This window comes from Lynx rufus, unplaced genomic scaffold (assembly GCF_022079265.1).
Source record: "Lynx rufus isolate CCGP_SWC_20201006 ecotype Redwood Valley unplaced genomic scaffold, mLynRuf1.p SCAF_7, whole genome shotgun sequence".
In the NCBI taxonomy this organism is placed as follows: Eukaryota; Metazoa; Chordata; class Mammalia; order Carnivora; family Felidae; genus Lynx; species Lynx rufus.
The window spans coordinates 63,758,028-63,784,000 of record NW_025814889.1 but is presented as its reverse complement, the minus strand read 5'-3'; the positions used below and the strand labels follow the sequence as shown (position 1 = coordinate 63,784,000).

The 25,973-nt window shown below is 36.2% G+C and overlaps 1 protein-coding gene across 1 annotated transcript in view; it reads left to right on the top strand.

The window, feature by feature from the left end:
• The window catches only part of DENND5B (DENN domain containing 5B), a 197,329-nt gene that overhangs the window by 114,380 nt on the left and 56,976 nt on the right, over positions 1-25,973 (top strand). Inside the window, exons 4-7 of the mRNA XM_047065477.1 lie at positions 2,875-3,062; positions 9,311-9,847; positions 12,203-12,434; positions 16,892-17,042. Of these exons, the coding sequence (XP_046921433.1) occupies positions 2,875-3,062; positions 9,311-9,847; positions 12,203-12,434; positions 16,892-17,042 (1,108 nt within the window). The remainder of the gene's footprint in view (positions 1-2,874; positions 3,063-9,310; positions 9,848-12,202; positions 12,435-16,891; positions 17,043-25,973) is intronic.

Genomic DNA, 25,973 nt, shown 5'->3' with positions numbered 1-25,973 from the left:
TTAAAAGTTAGCAAACATACACCAGAACAATCAAGTTATTTTTCTAATAGTCCATCTATATAATACATACTGTACATTTTGAACATAGTCAAATCATAAAATATGTGAATGAGATTACTATGAAGTTAATTTTTTTCTTTCTCTTAAGTTTTCAATGAGCTCTGTGTTTCTCAGACTTCAGGAGTGACATGTGGAATACCTCTTCCTGGTAGAGCAACATTGTGCTTTCATTCTCTCTTTTTTTTAATTTTTAATTTTTATTTTTAGAGACAGAGTGCACAAGTAGGGGAGAGGGGCAAAGGGAGAGAGAGAGAAAGAGAGAGAATCCCAAACATGCTCTGTGCTTAGCATGGAGTCTGACACAGGCCTCAATCCCACAACCCTGGGATCATGACCTGAGCCAAAACCAAGAGTTGGACGTTCAACTGACTGAACCACCCTGGCACCCTGTGCTTTCATTCTATCGTCACTTCCAAAAAGCTGTGGAAGCTTCCTGAAGGTCCCTTCCTACTATGAAAGGCCTTTGAAAACTTGCATTATATTCCACTATTAAAATCTTTACATTTTTAATATAGAGGAGGGAAAAAAATGTTTAATTTGATTGTTTCCAAACAGTAGTTCTGATCCATATAAGTTCTGGACACTTAAACATAGTAAGTATGAGTCAGTTGGTAAAAATTCTCTGTAATGAGCAATATCCACAGCTTAGTAAATGGGTATTTGAATTTTCTTCATAATGTGGCCATGCAGATAATTAAGTGAATATATGAATATGCAAGAAGTGTGATTTTTGAGTGCATAGTTTATTGGCTGAGTAGTTACCATTTTCTCCTACTGAAAAATTAAAAGTTCTTTAGTCTCTTCTGGACAAAATCTAATCAAGTCTATTTAAGTTGTAGATATGCAGCAAAATTATATAGTATTATTCCAGCAATCATTTATTTGTTAAAAAATACCTTTGAGGGGCACCTGGGTGGCTCGGTCAGTTAAGCATCATGCCCAGGTTGTGATCTCTCAGTCATGAGATTGAGCCCCCTTGTTGGGCTTTGTACATGTGGAGCCTGCTTGAGATTCTCTCTTTCCTTCTCTCTCTGTCCCTCCCTCACTTGTGTGCTCTCTCAAATTCTCAATATAAATAAACATTAAAAAAAAATACACACACACACACATATACATATGTATGTATATATATTCCTATAAACAGGTTTTCACCTAAAATTTACATCTTTTTAAGAACTTTTTTTAAATGTTTATTTTTTGGAAGGAGTCACAGAATCTGAAGGCTCCAGGCTCTCAGCTGCCAGCACAGAGCCCAGTGTGGGGTTTGAATTCACGAACCACGACATCATGACCCGAGCCCAAGTCAGACGCTTAACCAACTGAGCCACCCAGGCGCCCCTAACATTTACATCTTAATAGTGAATCAAATAAGGAAACTTCTAATTTACTTAGGCTATGAATAGCTGATGATTCATTACCAAAAACCCACTGTAGACTATTAAAGATAGTTGTATACGAATTATAAAACAACACGAGAAAGACTTTTAAGCAGAAAACATCCTGTTTATGCTTGGACAGGTGTTCTTTGGGTGGACATGAACCAGATAGCATCTGGTAATTTTCTTTAACCTTTTTTAAAAGACTCCTCAAAATCTTCCTTCCCCAGATTTTACTCCTTTTGTGTTTAATGAATTCTGTGAGAGCAAAATTACAAGTCCATAATATCTCTTAATTTTTAAATTCTTAAATCAAATTCTTAAATCCAAAAAAATTCAGAAAATCAAAGATTCTTTTTGTAACTCATTTATTAGAAAACCAGACCTGAACCAGGCCTTTTTAAATTCTTTATCTTGCCTACTAGGACACTCATAAAGTTTGCTGCAGAAATATTAATGTGTTTTTTTACAGGGCCCTGCCCCGGCTATTTCATGTATGTGGTATATGCACAATATTACCTTTATAAATTTAAAGAAGAAAACTGAATTCTAAACACATCTGCCTCTAAAGGTTTAAGTAGGGATTATAGACAGTGGATATATAAAGTAATCCATGGCAGAGTGGTTTAAGAGGACACTTTATTTGTAACTATGTGAGGTAATGGATATTAACCAGACTTACTGTGGTAATCATTTTGCAATATAGACATAAATTATTATGTGTACACCTAAAACTAATAGTATTATATGTCAATTATATCTAAAATGAGGAGGGGGCACTTTAATATTATAAGCAGTTTTTAGTTTTGATAAATTAATTAATGTAAACAAAACACAGGCAAAAACCAACTTTTAATTTTCTGATAACTTTCACTTTGTTTTTAGATTTGATAGTTATGTAGTTGGGGGTTAAATATAAGACGTATAATTATGAATGCATGTATTTGTTTGATTTCTTATACCCACGAAATGAAGGCTAAAATAAGTATTATCAGGATAACCATAGGCCATCATCACCATGATCATACATACAAGAAAAAAAAGAGCCTCTGAATTGGGGATTATATAGATCTGCATGTATACAAAAAGTGATCAGTAGCAATATTCTTATACATTTTCAATAGGAGACATGCCAAGAACAATTCTGTTAGTTCTTGTTTCCTTCACATTTTAAGGGAATGTAAATTTACATACTGGTGATTTCAGAAGCAAAAATATGATAAGGTTTCCCACCTATTCCTACCCCCTTAATACCATTCAAGTGAAACCATTTAACTCTTTAATTATAGTGGGATAGACCTATTTTCTGCATGATCATAAAGAAACATTTTATTTATTAGAACAAGAGTCTATTCTGGAAATTAATATTTTCAAGCTTAATGCAGTGATTATGTTTTTATTTGGAATCTTCCCCTCCTTTTTTCCTTGTTCTGTGCAGATTATCAACGCTTGATGACTGTGGCGGAAGGCATCACCACACTTTTGTTCCCATTTCAATGGCAGCATGTTTATGTGCCCATCCTCCCTGCTTCTCTGCTACATTTTCTTGATGCTCCTGTCCCTTATCTGATGGGCCTTCAGTCAAAAGAAGGAACTGACCGTTCTAAACTAGAACTTCCTCAAGAGGTAAAACTTATAATGGGTGATGAAGCATTTACTGTTTGTTGATTTAGGTCAAGACCACTTTTCTTAGCATTGTCTTTGTCTAAACTGTGTCTCTGACTGTCCTGAATTTTCCAAGTAGGGCTAAGGTAGAGCCTGAACCATAGAGTGCAGATCCTGACTCCTGATGCTTGCTGGGACTAGTCATTAGTTAAGTAAGCATGGTTCAAACAGGACAGTGGCAAGTTTTCACAGCGATAAATCTGTGAGGAGGGAGCAACAGTAGCATTATCTAGTTGCTTTATCATTCGAATAGCATTTAATTCCTTTTTCCCCTCATTTATTTTATAAATTCTACTTTTAAACAAAATAGCCCAGGTTTTCACATCTTCACATCATTAATTGAGATGAATTTGATTCTTGACTTCCTTCAAATGAAAAGTAACATCTTTCAGCAAACTATAGATATGGAAATATCAAATACTTTAGTATTCTTTGTTTTCAGACCTAAGCTAGTTATCAGCTTTTTTCTAAATGTCAGCTTGGCTAGGTGATTGAGATAAAAACTCTAACCCCTAGCTTTTAGGCCACCTTAAGGTTACTGTGCTTTCTGTGTGTTGTATTTTCAGATGTTGTTTAAGAAAATTAGGAATTCTTGAAAGTATTTTGAATGTAGTTTTTATCTGTTGTTAATGGTACTCGGAATTGGACTGTAAAACCTTTGAAATGAAATAGTGATGAGAGTGCCATGGCCTATTAAAAAACATTAAATAGTTAACTATATGATATTATTAGCTATTTAATTAGCATCTTTCTTAATAAGATCTTCCATGCTGTGCTGTGCTTTTATTTGTTCTTATTTCCCATAGAGATTCTCATTTTAATAAGTGAATTTAAAATAACATACTAAGCTACAGCTGTTATACCCATTAATGATTCCTGTAATCATCCATTGCTTACTTTATTCCAATGAATATTTCCCTTCCAAAATTAACATTTTTGTTCAGGGAAAAATAGCTTGATTGGGATCATATAAAATGCTTATAAAAGTTGTCTTGCTCTTTTGAGCTTATGCATGTTCTCTGCTTTTGCCTCCCCATTATCTCTCTTTTCTCTATTACCTGAACTCTCTTGTTTTCTCTTTTATTAGATTAATCTAAGTATCTTGTCAGTTCAAAAAGTAATCCTTTAAATTTTCAAGGAAAAAGAAATAGATTAGCCAAATGTATTTTAAATGCAATTTAAGTTTAAGGACTTAAATAGTGACATGTTTTAGTTTCTTGTTGAGTATCTGGTCTGTTTGTATATTAATCAAGTGATATTTTATAAGACAGTATGTTTTGGTATATAAATATTATCTTCCCATTTTTACATGAGTTATAATTGTTGAGAGTTTTTAAATGCCAACTATATATTTTTGGAGTGGGGAAATCTTTCTGTCTCCCTATATGTGTATATTTTCTGACTCTAAAGATAAAAATTCTGAAAGTTCTTGCAGCAGTGACTTTGATTTTCCAACTTTTTACTTTTTAAATCAATACGTTTTTAAGTTTATTTATTTGTTTTTTGAAAGACAGAGAGAGTGAGAGAGAGCACAAGCAGGGGAGGGGCAGAGAGAGAGAGAGAGAAGGAGACACAGAATCCGAAGCAGGCTCCAGGCTTCTAAGCGTCAGCACAGAGCCCAGTGCAGATCTCGAACTCATGAACTGTGAGATCATGACCTGAGCCAAGGTCAGATGCTCAACTGACTGAGTCACTCAGGCGCCCCAGTCAATACTCTTTAATAAATGTACATATCCATCTATTCGTAGAGTAGAATAATATGAAATAACCTGGGTCAGCTGTGAAAATAGCAGTGCTTCTGTATAGAAAGTATATGTTAGTACATCATTATTTTGGAAGAAAATGCTAACAGCTGACCCAGATTATTTCATACTCTTCTACTCTATGAATAGATGGGTATGTACATTTATTAAAGAGGATTGATTTAACGAGTTAAAAGTTTAGAAAATCACAGACATTGCTGCATTAGCTCTCAGAATTTTTAAGTTTGCTTATCTTTAGAGTAAAAAAAATACAGATCACCTTGTGCTCATAACATTTTACAATGAGATAAATAATCTACTTCACATAATTTGAGGAAGATGTAGGTATAAAAATAGCCATTTTTAAAATTGACTTAAATGCACTCACTAGTAATACCTCCTCCCTCCTTTCCCTGAAAACTATAAAATAAAATAATAGTTAAAAATAGTGATGGGAAAAAAATAGTGACAGGGCTTCTTAGAATAGTTATGAAGATGATAAGTTTGCAAAATGATTATTTTAAGAAGGTATGATTTTAGTTGTTAGCTAACTAATGTAACTACATAGACTTATAATTAACCACCCACTTACTTTCCCCATAGTTCTAAAATGATAGGCACAGGTAGCCATTTGTTAAATTGTTTTTTCAGGGGGTGGGGTAGAGAAAGTGACGGTAGAAGGATACAGCACTGGGGATGAACTGCAGAGAAGGGTACTTCACTTATTCCCATTCTTGCTTGTCTTTACAGTAAATGGTGGGCAAGAAATCCAGAGAAAAACTGAAATTGCTTTTTCCACTTTGTTTTTGCTATGTCTTGCCCCTGAGATTCTGTGGGAATATTTTAAATATTCTCTCCATGGGGCACCTGGGTGGCTCAGTCGGTTGAGTGTCCGACTTCGGCTCAGGTCATGATCTCATGGTTCGTGGATTCAAGCCCTCTTTTGGGCTCTGTGCTGACAGCTTGGAACCTGAAGCCTGCTTCAAGTTCTGTGTCTCCCTCTCTCTCTGCGCCTCACCCACTCATGCTCTCTGTCTCTCTCTCAAAAATGAATAAACATTAAAAAAAAATTTAAATATTCTCCTCCAGTTTACCCTTATGCCAGCTTAATTCAGCCGTTGAGAAACTATATTCCTTAGTAAGCATGGAGAGAGCTGCCCTGGCCTCACATTCCTGGATACTTCCTCCTCCTGTGTACATCTTTGGGGTTCCACAAAATGACTGTCTCCTTGAGTCTTATTCATTCATTCACCAAACAGTGTCTTCTCATACACTACCAGTGTAGGATACATTAGGAGACATCAAGATAAATAAGATGTAATTTTTGCTTTCCAAAGTAAGTCATTTACAAATATCAATAATAGAGGTTAAAAAAATAATTAAGAGGAATGAATGAACTAAGCATATATGCAGAGGAAATCAGAATACCTTTAGGGTAGGGACATGGGAAAGCTTCGTGGCAGAAGAAATGATTAAACTTTAAGTCTTTGTTCCCTTTCTTTTAAGGGAACTTTTCTCTTTTTTTTTTTGCATTTTTCATTTTTAACTAGACGTGATTACTTACCATGAATTTGTGTAAGCAGCATTGATAGTAAAAAATAGAGAACTATTTAGTCCTGAAACAATATAAGATTGAGATGTCAAGAGTGTTTTTTATTGCATATGTAATATTTATTGAGCTCTCCTGATAGAATTTTTATTTTTATTTTTTTCTGTTGGAATTTTTTGGTTTAATGGTATTAAAAGTAAAAAAGTGACTTAGCAGAATGCCCTATTATATGGAGTTCTTGTTTGTTTTAGAAAAAAGGCTTTTCGGTTTTTCTTCCATAAGTCTTCATAATGCAAGTTAACAGTTCTATTTTTATTTTGCGATAATCAAAGCCCCAACTTGTCCCCAACCTAAGCAGTCATAGGAGGGTATGAGAGACTCATGGAATCATGAAGGCAGGCCAGTTAGCTGTGGTGCTGGAACACCCGCCTTGCCCTACGGCCCTTTCAGCTCACAGTGGTTATATGAGCATAACAAGCTTCAGCTCACAGTGGTTATATGAGCATAACAAGCTTTAAAATTTCCCAGATGTATCATTTTCTCTTTTCATAGAAGGATAGAAGAAGATAGCAGGAAGGCATTAATGAAGGAGATGGTACAAAATGTAAGTGGTGGGAGGTTGCTGGCTAACATTTAGATTAGCAAGTTAGTGAATTTTTTTCTTCCATTTTTAAAGATACTGAATCATCCATTTGAATTATAGTGACCTACTTTCTCCCCCTAAGTCTTTCAACATACCCTGCTTTCTAGAGACTATAGTTACATATATAAGGATGTGGATTTACAGAAAACTGTAGGCAGCAATACTGTCTTCAGCAAGATTTGACTTCACCTCTTATTTTAATTAGAGGAAACTACTGATGTTGGAAATGAGGAAAATTGTAGGGAAAAAATCTTTTAAGCCACCAGGCTGTTTGAGGATGCTTATCTAGAACAGGTGTCAGGAAGTCGCCTAACTTCTTGGGCCTTAATTAGTTCATCTGCAGAATAAACAGTTGAATTCAGAGGTCACTTCAGACTTGAGGAATTGTTATTGATTTTCTGTTCTTAGATGGAGGAAAGTCTTCTTGAGTTTCGATTGAGCTAAATGTAGAACTTTGCTGTACTTCTTGTACATCAGCACCTAACATAAAGATCAGGGATCAAAAGAGAAAAATAAAAACCCAACTCTTTGCTCTCCTCCTTTTATCTTACCTGGCCATACAGGATCAAAGGACAGTGTGAATTGTCTCCTTGCTGACCTGGGTGGCCGGGCTATAGGAGAGACAGGGAGACAACAAGGTGAAACTTCTGTTCTGCTGATTGACTTCCACTCTATGCCCTGTGTCCAGCCACTAATGTAGTCAGCATCAGTTTTATGTGTTGGGCTATACCTTTGGCCTCCCACCCTTCCAGAGTCTATGAGCACAATCTTCCTTTACACTGACAACCTTGTTCTGGTTAAGAGAGTGTGAGCAGTAAAAGTAAAATATTGTTTCAGAGTCTACTATAATCAAGTACCTGAGGGATAATCAGAATTGCATGCATGTACTTGGCCACTTGAATTGTCCATAACTATTTAGAAAATATTTAAAAGTCTTTTTATTCAATATAAAATCAAAATCTATTGCATAAGCAAACTCAAAAAAACTTTGCTCTGATTTCTATTTCCTCTTTTTTTCAACTCAAAAATATCTCCTGAATCAGCTCTTAATTATTGAAGGGGCAATCATTTGTAGTTGTCTAAGCACTTGCCTCTACCACTGTCTCCTGCTATTTGTCTAATAACTTCTGAAACAGTTTGCGGTCTAAGAGGTTGAAGCTAATTTTGGATAAACTGAAAATTTGTTAATTTTTTGTGAATTGGATTGCTCTTTGCCAATTTCATCCCATTTGGGGGTACTAAGCTGCTAAATTTTAGCAATTATTAATTCTAAATTACAGATGGTGTCAGAGCAGTGGAATGGCATAGGAAGTTCAGGCTGGATTCATCCATTGAACATTTTACCCAGTGCCTTCTATTTGTAAGGTACTATGACTCTGTGTACCTTTACTCATTTAGGAATGCCTAATGGATGCTTTGTGTTACAGAATCATGTCCAGATTATAACAAATTGCTAAGTCCCAGAGAAAATTATCCGTATATATTAAATATGGTATAAAATACTCACCTAGGGAAAAAAATGCTGGAAAAAGAACTTTTTTTTTTAATAACTGGCTGCTTTTTTTTCTTTATTTATTTTGAGAGAAAGAGAAAGTGTGAGCGGTAGAAGGGCAGAGAGAGCATCCCAAGCAGGTTCTGCATTGTCAGCACAGAGCCTGACACGGGGCTCAATCTCACAAACTGTGAGATCATGACCTGAGCTGGAATTGAGTCCCATGCTTAACTGAAATTTGTTTTTGAAGAATAAAAATGCTAGAAAAAAAATTTTTAAAGAATAAAAATTCTTAGCCTTGAGAAAGTTAGCATAAAAGGCACAATAAAATCTTAAACGTTCTCATCACAAGAAAAATTGTAATTATTTATGGTGATGGATGTTAACTAGACTTACTGTGGTAATCATTTCATAATCTATATTGATTCATACACCTGAAACAAAATGTTATATGTCAGTTATATCTTAATTTTGAAAAGTCAGTGTAATCTATGACTTTATTTATAACAGTTGGCAAGAGGGCACCTGGGTAACTCCGTCAGTTGAGCATCCAGCCCTTGATTTTGGCTCAGGTCATGATCTCATGGTTTGTGGGACCGAACCCCATGTCAGGCTCTGTGCTGACAGCACGGAGCCTGCTTGGAATTTTCTCTCTGCCTCTCTCTCTGCCTCTTTCTCCCTCTCAAAATGAATAAATGAACTTAAAAAAATAGTTGGCAAGGATATTTTAGAATATAAAATTCCTTTATTTTAAAACCTTTGTATTACTTTTTTCTCTTTCAGGCTAATTTGTGTTTTGTGGATATTGACAACCATTTTATTGAATTGCCTGAAGAGTTTCCACAGTTCCCCAATAAGGTGGATTTTATCCAGGAACTCTCTGAAGTGCTTCTTCAATTTGGTATCCCTCCTGAGGGCAGTCTCCATTGCAGTGAGAGTGCCACAAAACTGAAGAATCTGGTTCTTAAGGACTTGGTCAATGACAAGAAGAATGGCAATGTCTCCACTCATAACATCAGCATGTATGAGTTACTGAAGGGCAATGAAACCATAGCCCGCCTCCAAGCTCTGGCCAAGCGGACTGGTGTGACCGTGGAAAAAATGGACCTCTCTGCCTCTCTGAGTGAAAAAGAAAAGGATTTAAAGCTGCAGTGTGAAGAGGCTGAGCTAAGGGACTACCAGCTCAATGTGCAGCTCCGCGAGGTCTTTGCCAACCGCTTCACACAGATGTTTGCAGATTACGAAGCATTTGTGATTCAGACTGCCCAGGACATGGAGTCCTGGCTTACCAACCGAGAACAGATGCAGAACTTTGACAAAGTAAAAAAAAAACATAGTTTCCCTTTTTTTATGACTCGTAGTGGGCTGTCTTACTAATTTCGTTAACTTTTTTAAACACAGATTTTTCCTCTCTCCCTTCCCGTTAAGAACTTATTCTTATATTTTGTCTTTGTCCTATAATGACGTCTCAACTTGTCCATGCAAAGATAACACTCTAGTTTCAGAAGACAAAGTTTTACCTCATCTTAGGATCAAAAAGAGAGGAAAAGTGAATAAATTAGGTTTTATGACTATAAGTCTAAGGTTCTCTTCCAAAGTTTGTGGGAAAGGAAGACAGAAAATGACACTGGCTTTTGATTGTCCTGCTGAAGTTGAAGCTTCTGTCTAAGGTTTACCATAGAGTTTTCTGGCAGATTTTCTTGGCATATCTACCAATTTTTTTGTTTATTTTTGTTTTCTAGATAAAAGCACTTAGAGGTGTGCATTAACTCTTTTGAGTCACTAGGGTATAGTTCAGTCCCCTGCTTCAGTTTTGCCAAGGCACGATATTGCTATTAGAATGCATTATGGCTTTTTGCTAAATGGTATCTTTGTGTCTTGAAAGACCTCTCAAAGGAGCTAATGTATTCTAAGAAGCTAATTTACAATTATGGAGTCTCTGACAAATATTAATAAAAAATTTTTGGAACGGTGGGTAGTATCAAAGGTTATTTTCTGATTTCCTCAGACATTGTTTTCAGTTGAAGTATATAAACTACACTGAACGGTTAAGTTCTGATACATTTTATGTTTGAGAAAACTTCTTCAATAAATTAAGAAGCCTTCACTTCTCCAAATGTATTCCTGCTCTTAGGTTCCTTTCTTATTAAGCTTAACCATTTTTTCCTCTCCAACTTGGAACTAATCTGTGTACACTCATGATTTATCCTTGGGGCAATTCAAATTCTTATCTAAATCGAGCACTGGTACTTTCTTCCTTCTTAATCTTTATGTAGCTTCAAACTATAAATGGAATTCTTTTTATGTAACGACTAGAGAAATGAAAGTTTCATGTGGATTCCAGAAGGCTTGTAACCATCTCATTTTTCACTAGGAAAATGTACAGGACTATCACATGCTAGTTCTCCAAGCCAAGTCTTTGCTGATTTCAGTGTTGTAGTCTGTGAGGGTCTGAACATCAAAGGCAGACATTTGGCCCATTTAGAGGGAAAAAAAAAAACTGTTTGCTCTAGAAAAAGTAAAATTGGTACTCACCTGTAAAATATCTTTTGAAGAGGTGTATTGATTTTTAGAGACTACCGTGAACCTTTCTCTGGCTATTCAGATTTATGTAAATACATCTGAACTATGGAAGCACTTAAATTGAATAAGTAGGTTTCCATAAGGAACTTTTTTAAAGGCTTCCTAAATTTTAGAATGAAAAATAAACATGCTGGTAAGAAGCCAATGACTATTAAGGAGGAGATTGTCAGAACTTACCCTTCCGTCTTCCGCTTTCTGGCTTCTGCCACACTGCACCTACTCAAAAGAATGAAAAGCAAAACCAACCCAGCAGCTGAAATAGTAATTCACTTCCATATTTCAGCTAGTACCAAACTGTGACTAGAATTCCTGTACACACATGGACCTGACAAAAAGAACACTTTGAATTAAGAACTGGTTACAATTTACTGAACCATTCCGTGCAGCAGACAGTCTGGTAACAGGAACCTGCAGCTTGTTGCACATGTTTTCTCCAAAGGCTTGAATAGCTTTGGATGGGTTTTCAGCCAATACTTGTTTTAGTTAAGGCCCAGACTCTTCAATCAGCACAGGTCTGGAAGGAGTTTGATCTTGAACAGTGTTGAACAGTCTTGATCAGTCTTGAACAGTGTTGGGGCCTAGAAAAACATCCACTTGAAAAACAAAGATTTCACCCATAGGCACAAATTCCATGTTTTTAGAAGGTTATGACTTATGTATATATCACAGTCGTATCCGTTGATCATGTCAGTGCCTTATGACTCAGAGGTATACTGCATAGACTAGGAATAGAGAGAAGAAAAAAATCATAGCTCATTAGAAAAAGGGTCAAAAATTATTGATAAGTGAAGAGGATGGTTGATGATATGGCAGCATCTGATCCGCCATCTTTCACTAATTATGCCCTATTTTCTATATAATGATCATGAGTTTCAGCATGTAAATTAATTTTGAAAGGCTAAAGGACTAAGTCACCTAAACTCCATGACTTTAAAAGGAAAAGTGAATTTAAAAATTTTTTAATTTCATGCATCAGTTTTGCATGTTACAAGATTTTTTTTAAATGACCTCAGCAACAAATATTTTTCAGATTTACTGTGTAGTACTAAGATAGTGTCTTTGCACTAATAATTTCTACTTATCTCATTACAGGCTTCCTTTCTGTCTGACCAGCCTGAGCCTTACCTGCCATTTCTTTCACGCTTCATTGAAACACAGATGTTTGCTACCTTTATTGATAATAAAATTATGTCTCAGTGGGAAGAGAAAGATTCTTTGCTACGGGTCTTTGACTCTCGGATTGAGAAGATAAGACTGTATAATGTAAGGGCACCCACCTTGAGGACATCTATCTATCAGAAATGCAGCACTTTAAAAGAAGCAGGTACATTTGTCACACCTTTTAAAATTGACTTAAAATTCATGATTTCTTTTTACACATTGTTGGCCTTATAAGCTGAAAATTAATTTTCAATTTTAGATTTCATGATTAATCCTTATACTCTATCAAGTGTTTTCTATCCTTTTGTTTCCTTCTGTTTCTGTGAATTAGTGTCCATCCTATTCCTATTTGACATTCCTCTCCCCTTAAAAGAGGAAAAACAATGAAAACTTGAATATAACCATAAGGTTGCTATGATTTTTGTCTTATTCTCTTTTATTGCCTTAAGTGAAAAAATGTAAATTTCTTTCTTGCTGTTTATGTTGCCTTTTTACTTCTCACCTCTTTTCATTAAAAGAAAAATAAGTATTAATTTAAAATAGTGAATCTGAGATGCTGCCTAATTTACATAACTACAACAATTTATTTACTTTCTAGTGGTGCCATTAATTATAATTCATTTATTGAAATTAAAATCTCTGAATTCTTATATTCAAATTAGAGGTTTTTCTAGGGCGCCTGGGTGGCTTGGTTAAACATGTGACTTTGGCTTAGGTCATGAACTCGTGGTTCATGGGTTCAAGCCCTGCATCAGGCTCTGTGCTGACAGCTCAGAGCCTGGAGCCTGCTTCAGATTCTGTGTCTCCCTCTTTCTCTCTGCCCTTCCCCCACTTGTGCTCTGTCTGTCCCTCCCTCCCTCCCTCTCTCGCTCACTCTCTCAAAAAATGAATAAACATTAAAAAAAAAAGTAAATTAAAAAAAAATTAGAGGTTCCCCAACCCTGACACCAGTTTTTGCCCTGAGAGAACCATCAGTCTTGGCCATCAGTAATGTAGTCCATTAAATAAATAAACATATTAATAGTATTTTCTGAGTACTTACTATGTTCCAGACATCATATCACATGCATTTTTGGATTTGACCTTAACAATGAGGGGGTTTATTTCAGAAACATTTATTTCTGTTTTATGACTGTCCTCATTTTATAGTTGGGAAAGCTGAGAGGTTAAGTAACTTGCTTATGGTTGCTTGGCTAGTGATTGATAGAGCATGATTTGAACTCAGGGTTGACTGATTCTAGCACCTGAAGCCTTACTACCACATTAGATGTTTATTTAGTAAAGAAACATGAAGTGTACCAGTCCACACATTTTATACATTTCTACCTTGTTCCTAACACTTCCTTTGCCAAATAAACTGCCTCCTATCACCTGAATGCCCCTTTCTTTAATTTTTTTTTTCCCCTTCAAGCATAGTTGCTATTTGAGAGCAAGTTTTTTGCTGAAGCAAAAAGAAGCAGGAAAAGAGTTTCTTTGTTCTGCCTCCATGTTTGCCTTTCTCACTTTATTTAAATAGATCAAAGTCACAGGAGTGGTGATGCTATAGTTGTAGCATATTTAAGGAAAGAAGTATGTGAATGATGTCTTTAGTCTTAAGAGGTCTCTTTGAGAATTCATGATTATGCTGAAACATCATTCTGTTTTATTCCCACTTAGGAGGGTAGATCCTTGGAGCCCCTTCAGGAAATGGCAGTTACCTCCATATTTCTGGAAATTGAGGGAGTGGAATGAATGAAACTGTCTGTGCCTATTCAGAGAATAGTATGACTTTCAGTGCTTTAATAGCCATGTGAATAATATAATGCCTTGTTGAGAAAATTTCATTCCAACCTTCATGACAGAATTTTTTTAATGGAGCTAAGCATTGATTCCTTTATTTGTGTGCTTCCAGAAAATCTTTTCAATTAAAATAGATTTTCTGTCAGCCCCTCAAAGAGGTTGACATTCCCACTATCATCACAGAAATTATATAATACTCTTGAAAATACACCATTATAGGTTTAACATATGAAAATTGTGATTAGACTAAAGCACTAGACTCCCAGGAACCTAATTTATCAAAAGACTTTTTTTTTAAGTGAAAGAAGGCATCTGGCTGTGACTGTGTCTGTATCCCCCATAAATGGTGCAGTTATTTCTTTCATCATGTAAAATTATCCTCTTCCCACCCCAAACAAAAGTATAGAGGTTGGCATTTGTTGTTTATTATTGACTTTTATTGGGTATTTTTTTGTCCTTTGTTGTTTTGATTTTATTTTTTGTTTTGCCTCTAACTAAAAAGAATTTTGATTTGCAGGTGAACTCTTTAGGCAGAGGCTATCTGCTGTTGATATTGTGGCACCAGAACCGCATGATTTCTGTGCAGAAAGACAAGTTGATAGTAATACAGAGTTTTTCTTTTTTCTTACCAATCACAGAAAATGAGTATTGGCACAAAACCTTGAAAATCTAACAGGCCCGTGACCTCTCAAAGCAGGCATTTAATAATTTCTAAATGTTCAGTATTCACTGGTGGTATAATTACTGAAAAGTAACATTGCGTTACACTCCCAAGGCAATCTTAAATATAAACCCTAGAGTAACTCATTATGAATCATGATTTTTGTTTTCAAAAAGCTTCCTGACTAAAGGAGAATAACTCAGTATCAGATGGATTTCTCTGTCATTTTAAATCCAGCGGAAAAACTGAAGCTACCTTTTTTTTCCCTTTCATGAGAACAGAAGCATTCATTGGCAGAGATGGAATTTTGTAGTATTTCATGGAACATAAAATTGGCAGGGACTTCAGAGAATTCCATGCCATGAATCTAAGCTTTATTTTGCCTAAACCATCTGTTAATTAAGTGTTTTATAAATATTAGGAGCACTGAGAGTATAGATAGGGTTGTGAAGAGCCAGGGGGCATCACTGAAAACTTAAATATCATTTCATATTAAAACATGGCATTCTTTTGCCTAACATAAAACATACGGACTGTGTTTTAAGAGAAGTTAGAAGTTACACATTAAAAATAAAATGAGGGGCGCCTGGGTGGCGCAGTCGGTTGAGCGTCCGACTTCAGCCAGGTCACGATCTCGCGGCCCGTGAGTTCGAGCCCCGCGTCGGGCTCTGGGCTGATGGCTCAGAGCCTGGAGCCTGTTTCTGATTCTGTGTCTCCCTCTCTCTCTGCCCCTCCCCCGTTCATGCTCTGTCTCTCTCTGTCCCAAAAATAAATAAACGTTGAAAAAAAAAAAATTTTTTTAAATAAAAAAAAATAAAAATAAAATGAAATTCAAGAAGTTTTGGATAAATTATTCTGAATTATAAAGGAAAAATAGGGAAGTTTGAGATAGATATCTAATATTGTGAAGTTTTAGTCCTAGAGGATAATAGTGACTTCTGCAAAGTATCCCTCACTGCTGTCATCAGACACAAGCAACTGGCTTAGGTGAAACATTAACCACACACAAGATGGTATTAAGCATGTTCTTTTGAGAAGTGTGGAATATGCCATGGACAGATCCACTTTCCACTCAAAAGGAAAGTTTTTTTCAAAAAACTTTCCACTCAAAAGGAAAGTTTTTAAGACTATGTATGGGGAATAACCAGCAGTACTCAATCTGCTGGTATTGAGCCGGGCAAAATAAATTGGTTCCATGAAATACTTATAAAAATACCTTTTTACTTCTCTTAAATCCCAAGATTAGCAGTTCCCACAGTATGATCTGTTTGTCACACAACCATTACTGCTTGTTCTCCCCTTTTGGTAATCTAAAGGATTAAAGACCTAGTCTCGCTTCACAAATATATTTTCTCTTGAAAATTCAGTTCATAAAAACATTTAAGATCAGATTTTTTTTTTTACTAGAGAGATAATTTGCTATTTCTTGGGTCTTTGAGATAATCTCCTAACTTTAAGCAGTTTTAAATAGAAATGTTGAGTAATTCCTATCTTTTAACTTTGGCCTATTTTATTCTTCAGAAGGCCAGTTTCTTATCCTCTGGACATTTTCTAAATGCCTGCTTATTTTATTCTCTGCATTACCCCTCCTGATCTAATAAACACTCCTAAATGACTCCTACTAATGAGAATGTGAGTGTTGCTAAAAGTGAAGTCATAAACTTTACATAGTTTCTTGTTTTTACAAATGGAGAACTATGAGTATTTAATGGGTCTGTGTACAAAGAAATAAAAGTAAAAAAGACTACTGTGCTTGCTTTTCCTTCCTTGTCTTTCATTTGAAGGACAATATTTTATTTACCATCATTTTCTTAAATTTGTACTTAGAACATATTTTCATTAAGAAAATATTTTTCTTAAATATTGAAATATTTAATATTGAAGTATTAAAATATTGAGTATTCCACTTAGGGGAGACTTGTTTTAGTACTAAATTATAGATTTTTCAACCCTGCTGCTCTGCGATTGACAAAGGCAGAAAATACCATGAAAATTAGTCATCTAGTGTTTACTTAAAATTAACCTTTTTATATTTACACTGATTTCTAAAGAACTTTTATAAAAATCTGTTTTAGAGTGTCAGAAAGATTGAGTTCCTTGTTGGTGCATGAGTGGAGGAAGCATTGTTTTAAGGTTTAGCCAATGAAATGTCTCTAATTTGTTATAAATTTAATTTATAGCCCAATCAATTGAGCAGCGACTAATGAAAATGGATCACACTGCAATCCACCCACATCTGCTTGATATGAAAATTGGTCAAGGCAAATATGAGCAAGGGTTCTTTCCAAAGCTACAGTCTGATGTCTTGGCAACAGGACCAACTAATAACAAGTAAGCATGTTCTTCACTTGAATAGTCCGTTGAAGGGATAATGAAGGGTAGGTACAATGCTGCGCAACTTTAATGGGGCATTGTAACCATTAACTATCTTATCGAACTGATTACTTTTCCAAAGACCAAAACAACCCATTTGAAATATGGATTGGGGCACCTGGGTGGCCCAGTCGGTTAAGCATCCACCTCTTGATTTTGGCTCAGGTTGTGATCTCATGCTTTGTAGGTTCAAGCCCTGTGTCAGGCTCTGTGCTGGCAGTATGGAGCCTCCTTGGGATTCCCTGCCCCTCTCCCCTGCTTGCACACACGCAGCTCTCTTACTATCAAAATAAATACATACATACATACATATTTTAAAAAATATATGGATTGACATTCTATGAGTATTTGACTTTTAATTCCATCATGTAAAAAATCTAAAGACTGGACATATTTTTCATTTTTTAAGTAGTGTGTGCTTGGGAAGTTTCCCTTTATTTTTTTTTTTAATTGTTTTTAATGTTTGTTTATTTTTGAGAGAGAGAGACAGGGCATGAGTGGGGGAGGGACAGACAGAGAGGGAGACAGAATCGGAAGCAAGCTCCAGGCTCTGAACTGTCAGCACAGAGCCCGACACAGGGCTCGAAACCACAAGCCGTGAGATCATAACCTGAGTCAAAGTCAGACGTTTAACCAACTGAGCTAACCGGGTGCCCCGTGGGAGTAGTTTCCCTTTAAATGACCAAATGTAATGCCATCTAATGGAATTAGAAAAATGATACTTTCACTATCTGTATTAGTTTCCTAGGACTGCTATAACAAAATACTACAAACTTGGCGGCTTTTAAAACAACAGAAATTTATTCTTTCATAGTTTTGGAAGCTAGAAGTCCAAAATCAAGGTATTGGCAAGGTCCTTCTCCCTCCCAAGACCTCTAAAAAAGGAGCCGCCCTTGCTTCTTCCAGTGCTGAGGCCAGCGCTGGCTTCAGGCATTCGTTAACTTGTAACAGTATTAACTCCAGTCTCTGTCTCTGTCTCTGTTGGTCAGGAAAAAGGAAAACATAGTAAATTATCTTTATAATATGTGACGGTAACACTTGGCTTAATTTAATAAACACTATTCTAAGCTAGGTACTGTGGTATTTGGAATTTGTTGGGGTGCATGTATATGCGGTAATATTTGTGTATCCTTGTGTTTGTACTGCTTATACTCTATTTTTAATAACCTGAAAGGAATGAAATCCTTACTAATTTCCTAGCTGAAGGTGTTCCTTTATTTTTTTTATTTTTAACTTTTTTTAATGTTTATTTATTTTTGAGAGAGAGAGTGGGGGTGGGGGGGGTTGGCAGAGACAGAGGGAGAAACAGAATCTGAAGCAGAGTCCAGGCTCTGAGCTGTCAGCACAGAGCCCGACATGGGGCTCAAACCCACAAACTGAAAGATCATGACCTAGCCGAAATTGGACACTTAACAGACTAAGCCACTCAGGTCCCCCTGAAGGTGTTCCTTTAAATATGTTTCTAAAATGTGTCAGAATTATTAATTCATTTAGTTCCAAATGTGAGAAAGCTGTATAGTGAGAGCAGACATATTAAAGGGAAAAAATGCTGTGCATGGATCACACAGTTGCAGTACTGTTTGCATTGCTGTTTCTTTTCCTTTCAGAGTCTAGTATTCATCATTCATAAATATATACCCCTTTACAGCTCTTAGTCAGAAAACTTAGAAATTTTCATCACCATATTTTTTCTGCTTTCAAATATACCTTTTCTGCCAGTGGAGCCTTCTCCGTGCCAACACAGGGTTGGTTATGGAGTTGATCTGCTGATAACTAATATTAAGCTGATTCTACACTGGCTTCTCTGCTGACAGCATTGAGTACATTAGCTCATTTTTATAAGCATACCCCTGTATATAAACCTACATTGTTTTACCTATTTAGTGAGTGAGTTTCAGAGAGAGTTAACAACTTACTCCAAGATCACACACCTAAGAAGTGGTAAAACTAGAATTCAGACCTAGGTCTGCTAATTCAGGGCCCAGGCCCTTAACTGTTACACCACCTACACATAGTGTCTGGCTCAGCTACTCCAAAACAAGGGTGACACATGCCTTGTCTTACTTTTGGAGTTGGAAACTGTGCTTTGGTAGCCCCCAGGAAATTTTGAGTGACCTAAAATATTGAACATAAAGGTGCACTATGAGGAAAAAAGGTAAGTACCAAAAATTTTGTAACATACATAGTTTTGCAAATAGTCCGAAAGAAACATCTTACTTTTAAGCCATCTTTCAAGAACCTACATATTATTTATTTATTTAGTTTGGGCCATTTAGTCAAAAGGCATAATTCTACTTCTTTTTTATTCCCTTCACTGAATTCTCTGCTTGCCTCTTCTGAAAATTCAGGTGGCTCACTGCCACTTACATTTTGTGTACCCAGTGTAACAAGATCTTCCACAATGAAAGAGCCCTCAGATACCTCACTTCTACCTTAAAATGGACTCTATTAGGAGGGGTGGCCCCAAAGAAGATAAGATAATACTCTGAGGAGCAAGGTACATGTTAAGCGCCATCTTTCCTAGGGAAGAACTACATGAAGCAGTGGTTGAGATCAAATGGCCTAACCCTGAAGACAGTGGCATTATAATGTGTTGGTAGAAGTCTGAGATTGGGTTACTGGCAAAGTTAGGATTAGAACTCAGTTCTCCTTACTCCAGGGACTGAGTTCGGAATTCTCATTCATAAAGCCTGGAGGTCTGGAAAGTCTTCAGTCCAGTATCCTTTTACATATTTGGAAAAGGAGTGCTGTACAGTGAAGTAAAAAATTATGTCGGTGGAGTATGCGACTTTTGATCTTGGGATTGTGAGTTCATGCCCCACTTTAGGTATAGAGATTACTTAAAAATAAAATCTTAAAAAAATAAGAATTTTTAAAACTTTGATTAAACTCTTTTATTTAAATAGATTGTCTAAACTTCAATGGAGTCAGTAGTGGAAGATGATTCAGGAGGAAGGTGGGAAAGTTACGTATTCACAATGAAATCTTACCCTCCTATAGAAAATGCAAGTATTTATACTAAGATCTTGGAAAGGAAGATTGTGGAGATAATTTAATGTGCTGCTTACAAGACAGAAATAAATAGCTAATGACTGAAAATGTTACCTTACTTCATTAATTTGCAGGGGTTTGCCCTCCATTAAAGAAGTGTTTCTGCTCTTTTAACCCCTTTTTTTAAGTTTATTTATATATTTTGAGGGCGTGGGGGCAGAGAGAGAGGGGGGTGAAGAGAGAATCCCAAGCAGGCCCTGCACAGAGCCCAGTGCGAGGCTTGAACTCACAAACTGTAAGATCATGATCTGAGCCAAAGTCAAGAGTCAGATGCTTAACTGACAAAGTCACCCAGGTGCCCCTATTCCTGCTTTTTTAAACACTGAACTTAAAAGTGTGCTAAGACATATTGACCAGTATGGGGGTTTAAACCTTCCAGATGATTGTACTAGATATAATATTCTATTTTTCAGAAATGAATGAGAATTTTCCATCAGAACAGACTAGTCATCAGCTTACTTATTTTTTCCTACGCTTGTAAAATATCCTAATTGTATGAATTACTTTTATATTAGTGGACTATTAATTTAAATCGTTTTCATTTCATTTAAATAGTATTTCCTTTTAATAGCATTAGGTTGTTCATTCATTTATTTAGCAAATATTTATGGAACCCCTACTGTATGTGAGACAGTGTCCTGTTCACTGGGAATTTAGCAGTGAACAAAACAACAGAAGTCCCTGCTTTCAAGGAGGAGGAGACAAAGGAACTTAATTTGTAAAATAAATAACCTATCAGGTAGTGATAAGATTTGTGAAGAAAAATAAAGCAGAAAAGGGAAGTAGGGAGTGTTAAATAGGGAAGATTTCAACTTTAAAATCTTACTGCAGTATTTTCTTGCTTTTAATCTTGTGTATAATCCCAAGGTTGAGCCCTAAGCATTACATTTTCAGGTATATTGTAGTCTGAAAGAGAAAAGGTCTAAGAACTCATGGCAGGATAAAGAGATTTATAACCATGCCTCTGCAAATGGCTGACCAACTATTAGAATTTCATAGGCTGCTTTTGAAACAAAAGCAAATAAGCAATCATTAGTATTTCAGCGAATGTGATCATCTTTGGTAACAATATGCTTAGTAAATGAGACTTAATAATGAAAAGAACAAAATAATTCCTTGACAAGACCAGGAATGGGTATAGTTCATCATAATTTTCTCAAGCAGATGATCATTTCCTTGTTTTGAAAATAAAATAGAAACAAAATTAAAAATTTTTGTCCCACAGGAGTGTATAGTGAGATGCTAGTTATATCATGTAAATTAATATTTACCCTTTTCTTTACCTAAAGCCTTTTCCACTTTTGCCTGCCAAGGAAACTGTTCTGCCATTTGTATTCTCCCTTTCTTTATTTATTATATAAATTCATTGGCTTATTTTTATAGTCTATTTTTACTATTTATTTGACCCACTCTGTCCAGTAACCCTAATTTTTTAAATTCCTGGACAAATATTACTATGTTTTACTGACCTTTTTTGCTACAGGGCTATTTCCAAAGCCCCCAGCCCTTTATACATTTTGTTACTTATACTTCCCCTTTGTTTATTATATAAATTTATCATCTGGTGTTTATATTCTGCTTCAGAGTTGTGAAAGAAAAACAATATTCATGGTACCTGTTGAAGATTTGAGACACACTTTATTCAAGGGGAGCCATGTAGGGACCGTTGCACTGAGGGCTTGCAGTGGGAGAGAGGGAGATTGAACTTTATTCCAAATACAATATGTGGTAAGTAGGAATTTATAGTCAAGTAGCAGAGTGGAAAAAAACTTACTAAGAGGAAACATCAAAAGTAAGGTGAGGGGTGGATTTTGACTAAACCAACCTAACAGGATTCTTGCTGAAGGCAGGCCTGGGTGATCAGACATCACCTGGGGGGTTATGGATGATGTAGAAACTGATCAGACTGGCACAAAAACAGACACATAGACCAATGGAATAGAATAGAAACCCCAGAACTAGACCCACAAACGTATGGCCAACTCATCTTTGACAAAGCAGGAAAGAACATCCAATGGAAAAAAGACAGTCTCTTTAACAAATGGTGCTGGGAGAACTGGACAGCAACATGCAGAAGAATGAAACTAGACCACTTTCTCACACCATTTACAAAAATAAACTCAAAATGGATAAAGGACCTGAATGTGAGACAGGAAACCATCAAAACCCTAGAGGAGAAAGCAGGAAAAGACCTCTCTGACCTCAGCCGTAGCAATCTCTTACTCGACACATCCCCAAAGGCAAGGGAATTAAAAGCAAAAATGAATTACTGGGACCTTATGAAGATAAAAAGCTTCTGCACAGCAAAGGAAACAACCAACAAAACTAAAAGGCAACCAACGGAATGGGAAAAGATATTTGCAAATAACATATCAGACAAAGGGCTAGTATCCAAAATCTATAAAGAGCTCACCAAACTCCACACCCAAAAAACAAATAACCCAGTGAAGAAATGGGCAGAAAACATGAATAGACACTTCTCTAAAGAAGACATCCGGATGGCCAACAGGCACATGAAAAGATGTTCAGCGTCGCTCCTTATCAGGGAAATACAAATCAAAACCACACTCAGATATCACCTCACGCCAGTCAGAGTGGCCAAAATGAACAAATCAGGAGACTATAGATGCTGGAGAGGATGTGGAGAAACGGGAACCCTCTTGCACTGTTGGTGGGAATGCAAATTGGTGCAGCCGCTCTGGAAAACAGTGTGGAGGTTCCTCAGAAAATTAAAAATAGACCTACCCTATGACCCAGCAATAGCACTGCTAGGAATTTACCCAAGGGATACAGGAGTACTGATGCATAGGGGCACTTGTACCCCAATGTTCATAGTAGCACTCTCAACAATAGCCAAATTATGGAAAGAGCCTAAATGTCCATCAACTGATGAATGGATAAAGAAATTGTGGTTTATATACACAATGGAGTACTACAGGGCAATGAGAAAGAACGAAATATGGCCCTTTGTAGCAACATGGATGGAACTGGAGAGTGTAATGCTAAGTGAAATAAGCCATACAGAGAAAGACAGATACCATATGTTTTCACTCTTGTGTGGATCCTGAGAAACTTAACAAAAACCCATAGGGGAAGGGAAGGAAAAAAAAAAAAGTTAGAGTGGGAGAGAGCCAAAGCATAAGAGACTCTTCAAAACTGAGAACAAACTGAGGGTTGATGGGGAGTGGGAGGGAGGGGAGGGTGGGTGATGGGTATTGAGGAGGGCACCTTTTGGGATGAGCACTGGGTGTTGTATGGAAACCAATTTGACAATAAATTTCATATATTGAAAAAAATTAAAAAGAAAAAAAAAAGAAACTGATCAGACATTGAGAATGATCAAATACTGAGGATTGGGGCTCTCCTGCTAAACTCACTTAGCAACGTTCTTGTCAAAACTGGATATTATAAGGAAGTGCACAGAGTGACCTAGGAGAAGGTTCAGAAGCCTAAGGTTTGATCAAGCGAAGAATCTTTCTTTGTCAGTGCCTTAATATTCTTTTTTTCTGGATCTTCCTTCTCAGTCACCCCAGTTTTTTTGGTATCCTTTTTACAGTCTTACTTTAATACTTTGTTATTGGGACATTTCCAAGGTCTCCACTTCAACGATTTATCACTAGGACTTGGTATTTTTTTGTCCCAATATAAACCTATTTTTTAATTTTTTTATTTTATTTTTTTTTATTTTAAAACCTATTTTTTTAAACTATTTTAAGAGGGACTACCTTTCTTGATGTCATTTTTATCATAATTATTCAGTGTTCCTCTAAATAGCAGACTGAAATGAAATGATTCAGAAGCTTGAAACCAAAGGCATGCATAAATTATTTTAAAAGCAACAAAAGAAGCTGCATTCTCATTTTAAGCTTTTTGTAAATTGCATACTTTATTAAATAAAAAAATAAAAATAATGAACTGTCAGTAATACAATATGACTTTTCCTGAGTGCCAAAGTATAAATTCATTTTTTAAAATTTATATAGCTCTGTGCTATCAAGAATATACGCAAGAGTAGATATTCTTAGAAAAGTGTGATGAATACATAGTCATGGGGATGATAACTCAAGATTTGAGAAATTTTTAAAAATGGTTTGATTTAAAATAATATACGCTCACTAGAAAATTTAGAATACTTGAAAGTGATAGGGTAAATTTTAAAATGCCCATAATGCCATCACCATGAGATGTCAACATTTCTTGTCATGCTCTTCCATTGCATAGATCATGGTGTGCATGTCCATGTTTACTTTTTCACAAAATTAGGAGATTATTTATACAATGTTTTATCTTGTTTGTTTTCCCCATTCATTATTGTACCATGAACATTCTCCTATCTTAATATTCCTAGCAACTTTTTTAATGATTACATATTTCATTATATAGCACCCCCTACTGTTGAACAGTTAGGTTGTTTTGAGCACATTTACTTGATCCTGATTAACTCTTGGTTGTAAAATCTGTTATTAACTCAAAAGCTTTTTGGAAAATTTATACATTAAACATGTATATGGAATAGAAGACACATTAATTTTAGGAACATTTAAAGGCCAAACTATGAGTCTTGGATTAAGGAAACAATTTGTTATTACATACAGGTTGTGAGGAATGTCTGTAAGCCTAAATGTTAGACTGGATTTCTGATTATGTATTTATTTTTTTTTAATTTTTTTTTTCAACGTTTATTTATTTTTGGGACAGAGAGAGACAGAGCATGAACGGGGGAGGGGCAGAGAGAGGGAGACACAGAATCGGAAACAGGCTCCAGGCTCTGAGCCATCAGCCCAGAGCCTGACGCGGGGCTCGAACTCACGGACCGCGAGATCGTGACCTGGCTGAAGTCGGACGCTTAACCGACTGCGCCACCCAGGCGCCCCTCTGATTATGTATTTAGAGTGTATTTATAAAAAGTCCAGGTGATGTACAGACTGCCAAAAAAAAAAACAGTGACAGACATACCAGCTCTTCGAGAGTTTATAGTAGAGAGGATTTTATAGGAATAGAGATAAGTGATTGTAACACAATGTGATAGGTAATAAAATTGGGGAGTATAAGAAGGGTAGACAGTTTAGAATTGGAAGAATTAAAGAACATTTTCTGTGTAACATTGAAGCTATCTGAAAGAATAGAAATAGGGAGGAAACTTCAGGGACAAAGGCTCAAAGGTGACAGAACTGACCCCATTGGAAACACTGACTTAGTTGAAAATAGCTGGAGTTATAAGATGGTACTAAGTGTAGTAGAGAGATTGGTTGAGCTACGAATTGAATGATAGCCATTGGATATGACAGTTAAGGATATAAATGGCTTCAAGAGCATTGTCGGGGGAAGCTTATTTGAGATAAACCGAACATCCAAAGGTAACTAAGTAGAAGCCTTATATGTAATCTTTTAAGAATTTTTACAGGAAAGAGTGAAGCAGAAAACTTACACATAACTGTAGAGGGTCAAGAGAGAGACCAGCATGCTTGTAAGCTGAAGGGAAATTATTCAGTTGAGAAAGAAAAATTGGAGATTCAGAAAAAGATGACTAGGGTCACCTGGGTGGCTGAAGTCACCAACTTCAGCTCAGGTTATGATCTCATGGTTGGTGAGTTCAAGCCCCACATCGGGCCCCACACTGACCTGACCATGCAGAGCCTGCTTGGGATTCTCTCTCTCTCTCCCTCTTTCTCTCTCTCTCTGTCTCTCTCTCTCTCTCTCTCTCTCTCTCTCTCTCTCTGTGTCCCTCCCCCTTTGTACACTCTCTCTCCCTCTCAAAATGAATAAACTTAAAAAAATAAAAGAAAGAGATAGTTAATGCGGCAGGTTGAAGAAAGCAAGAGAGAATTAGTCAAGGAG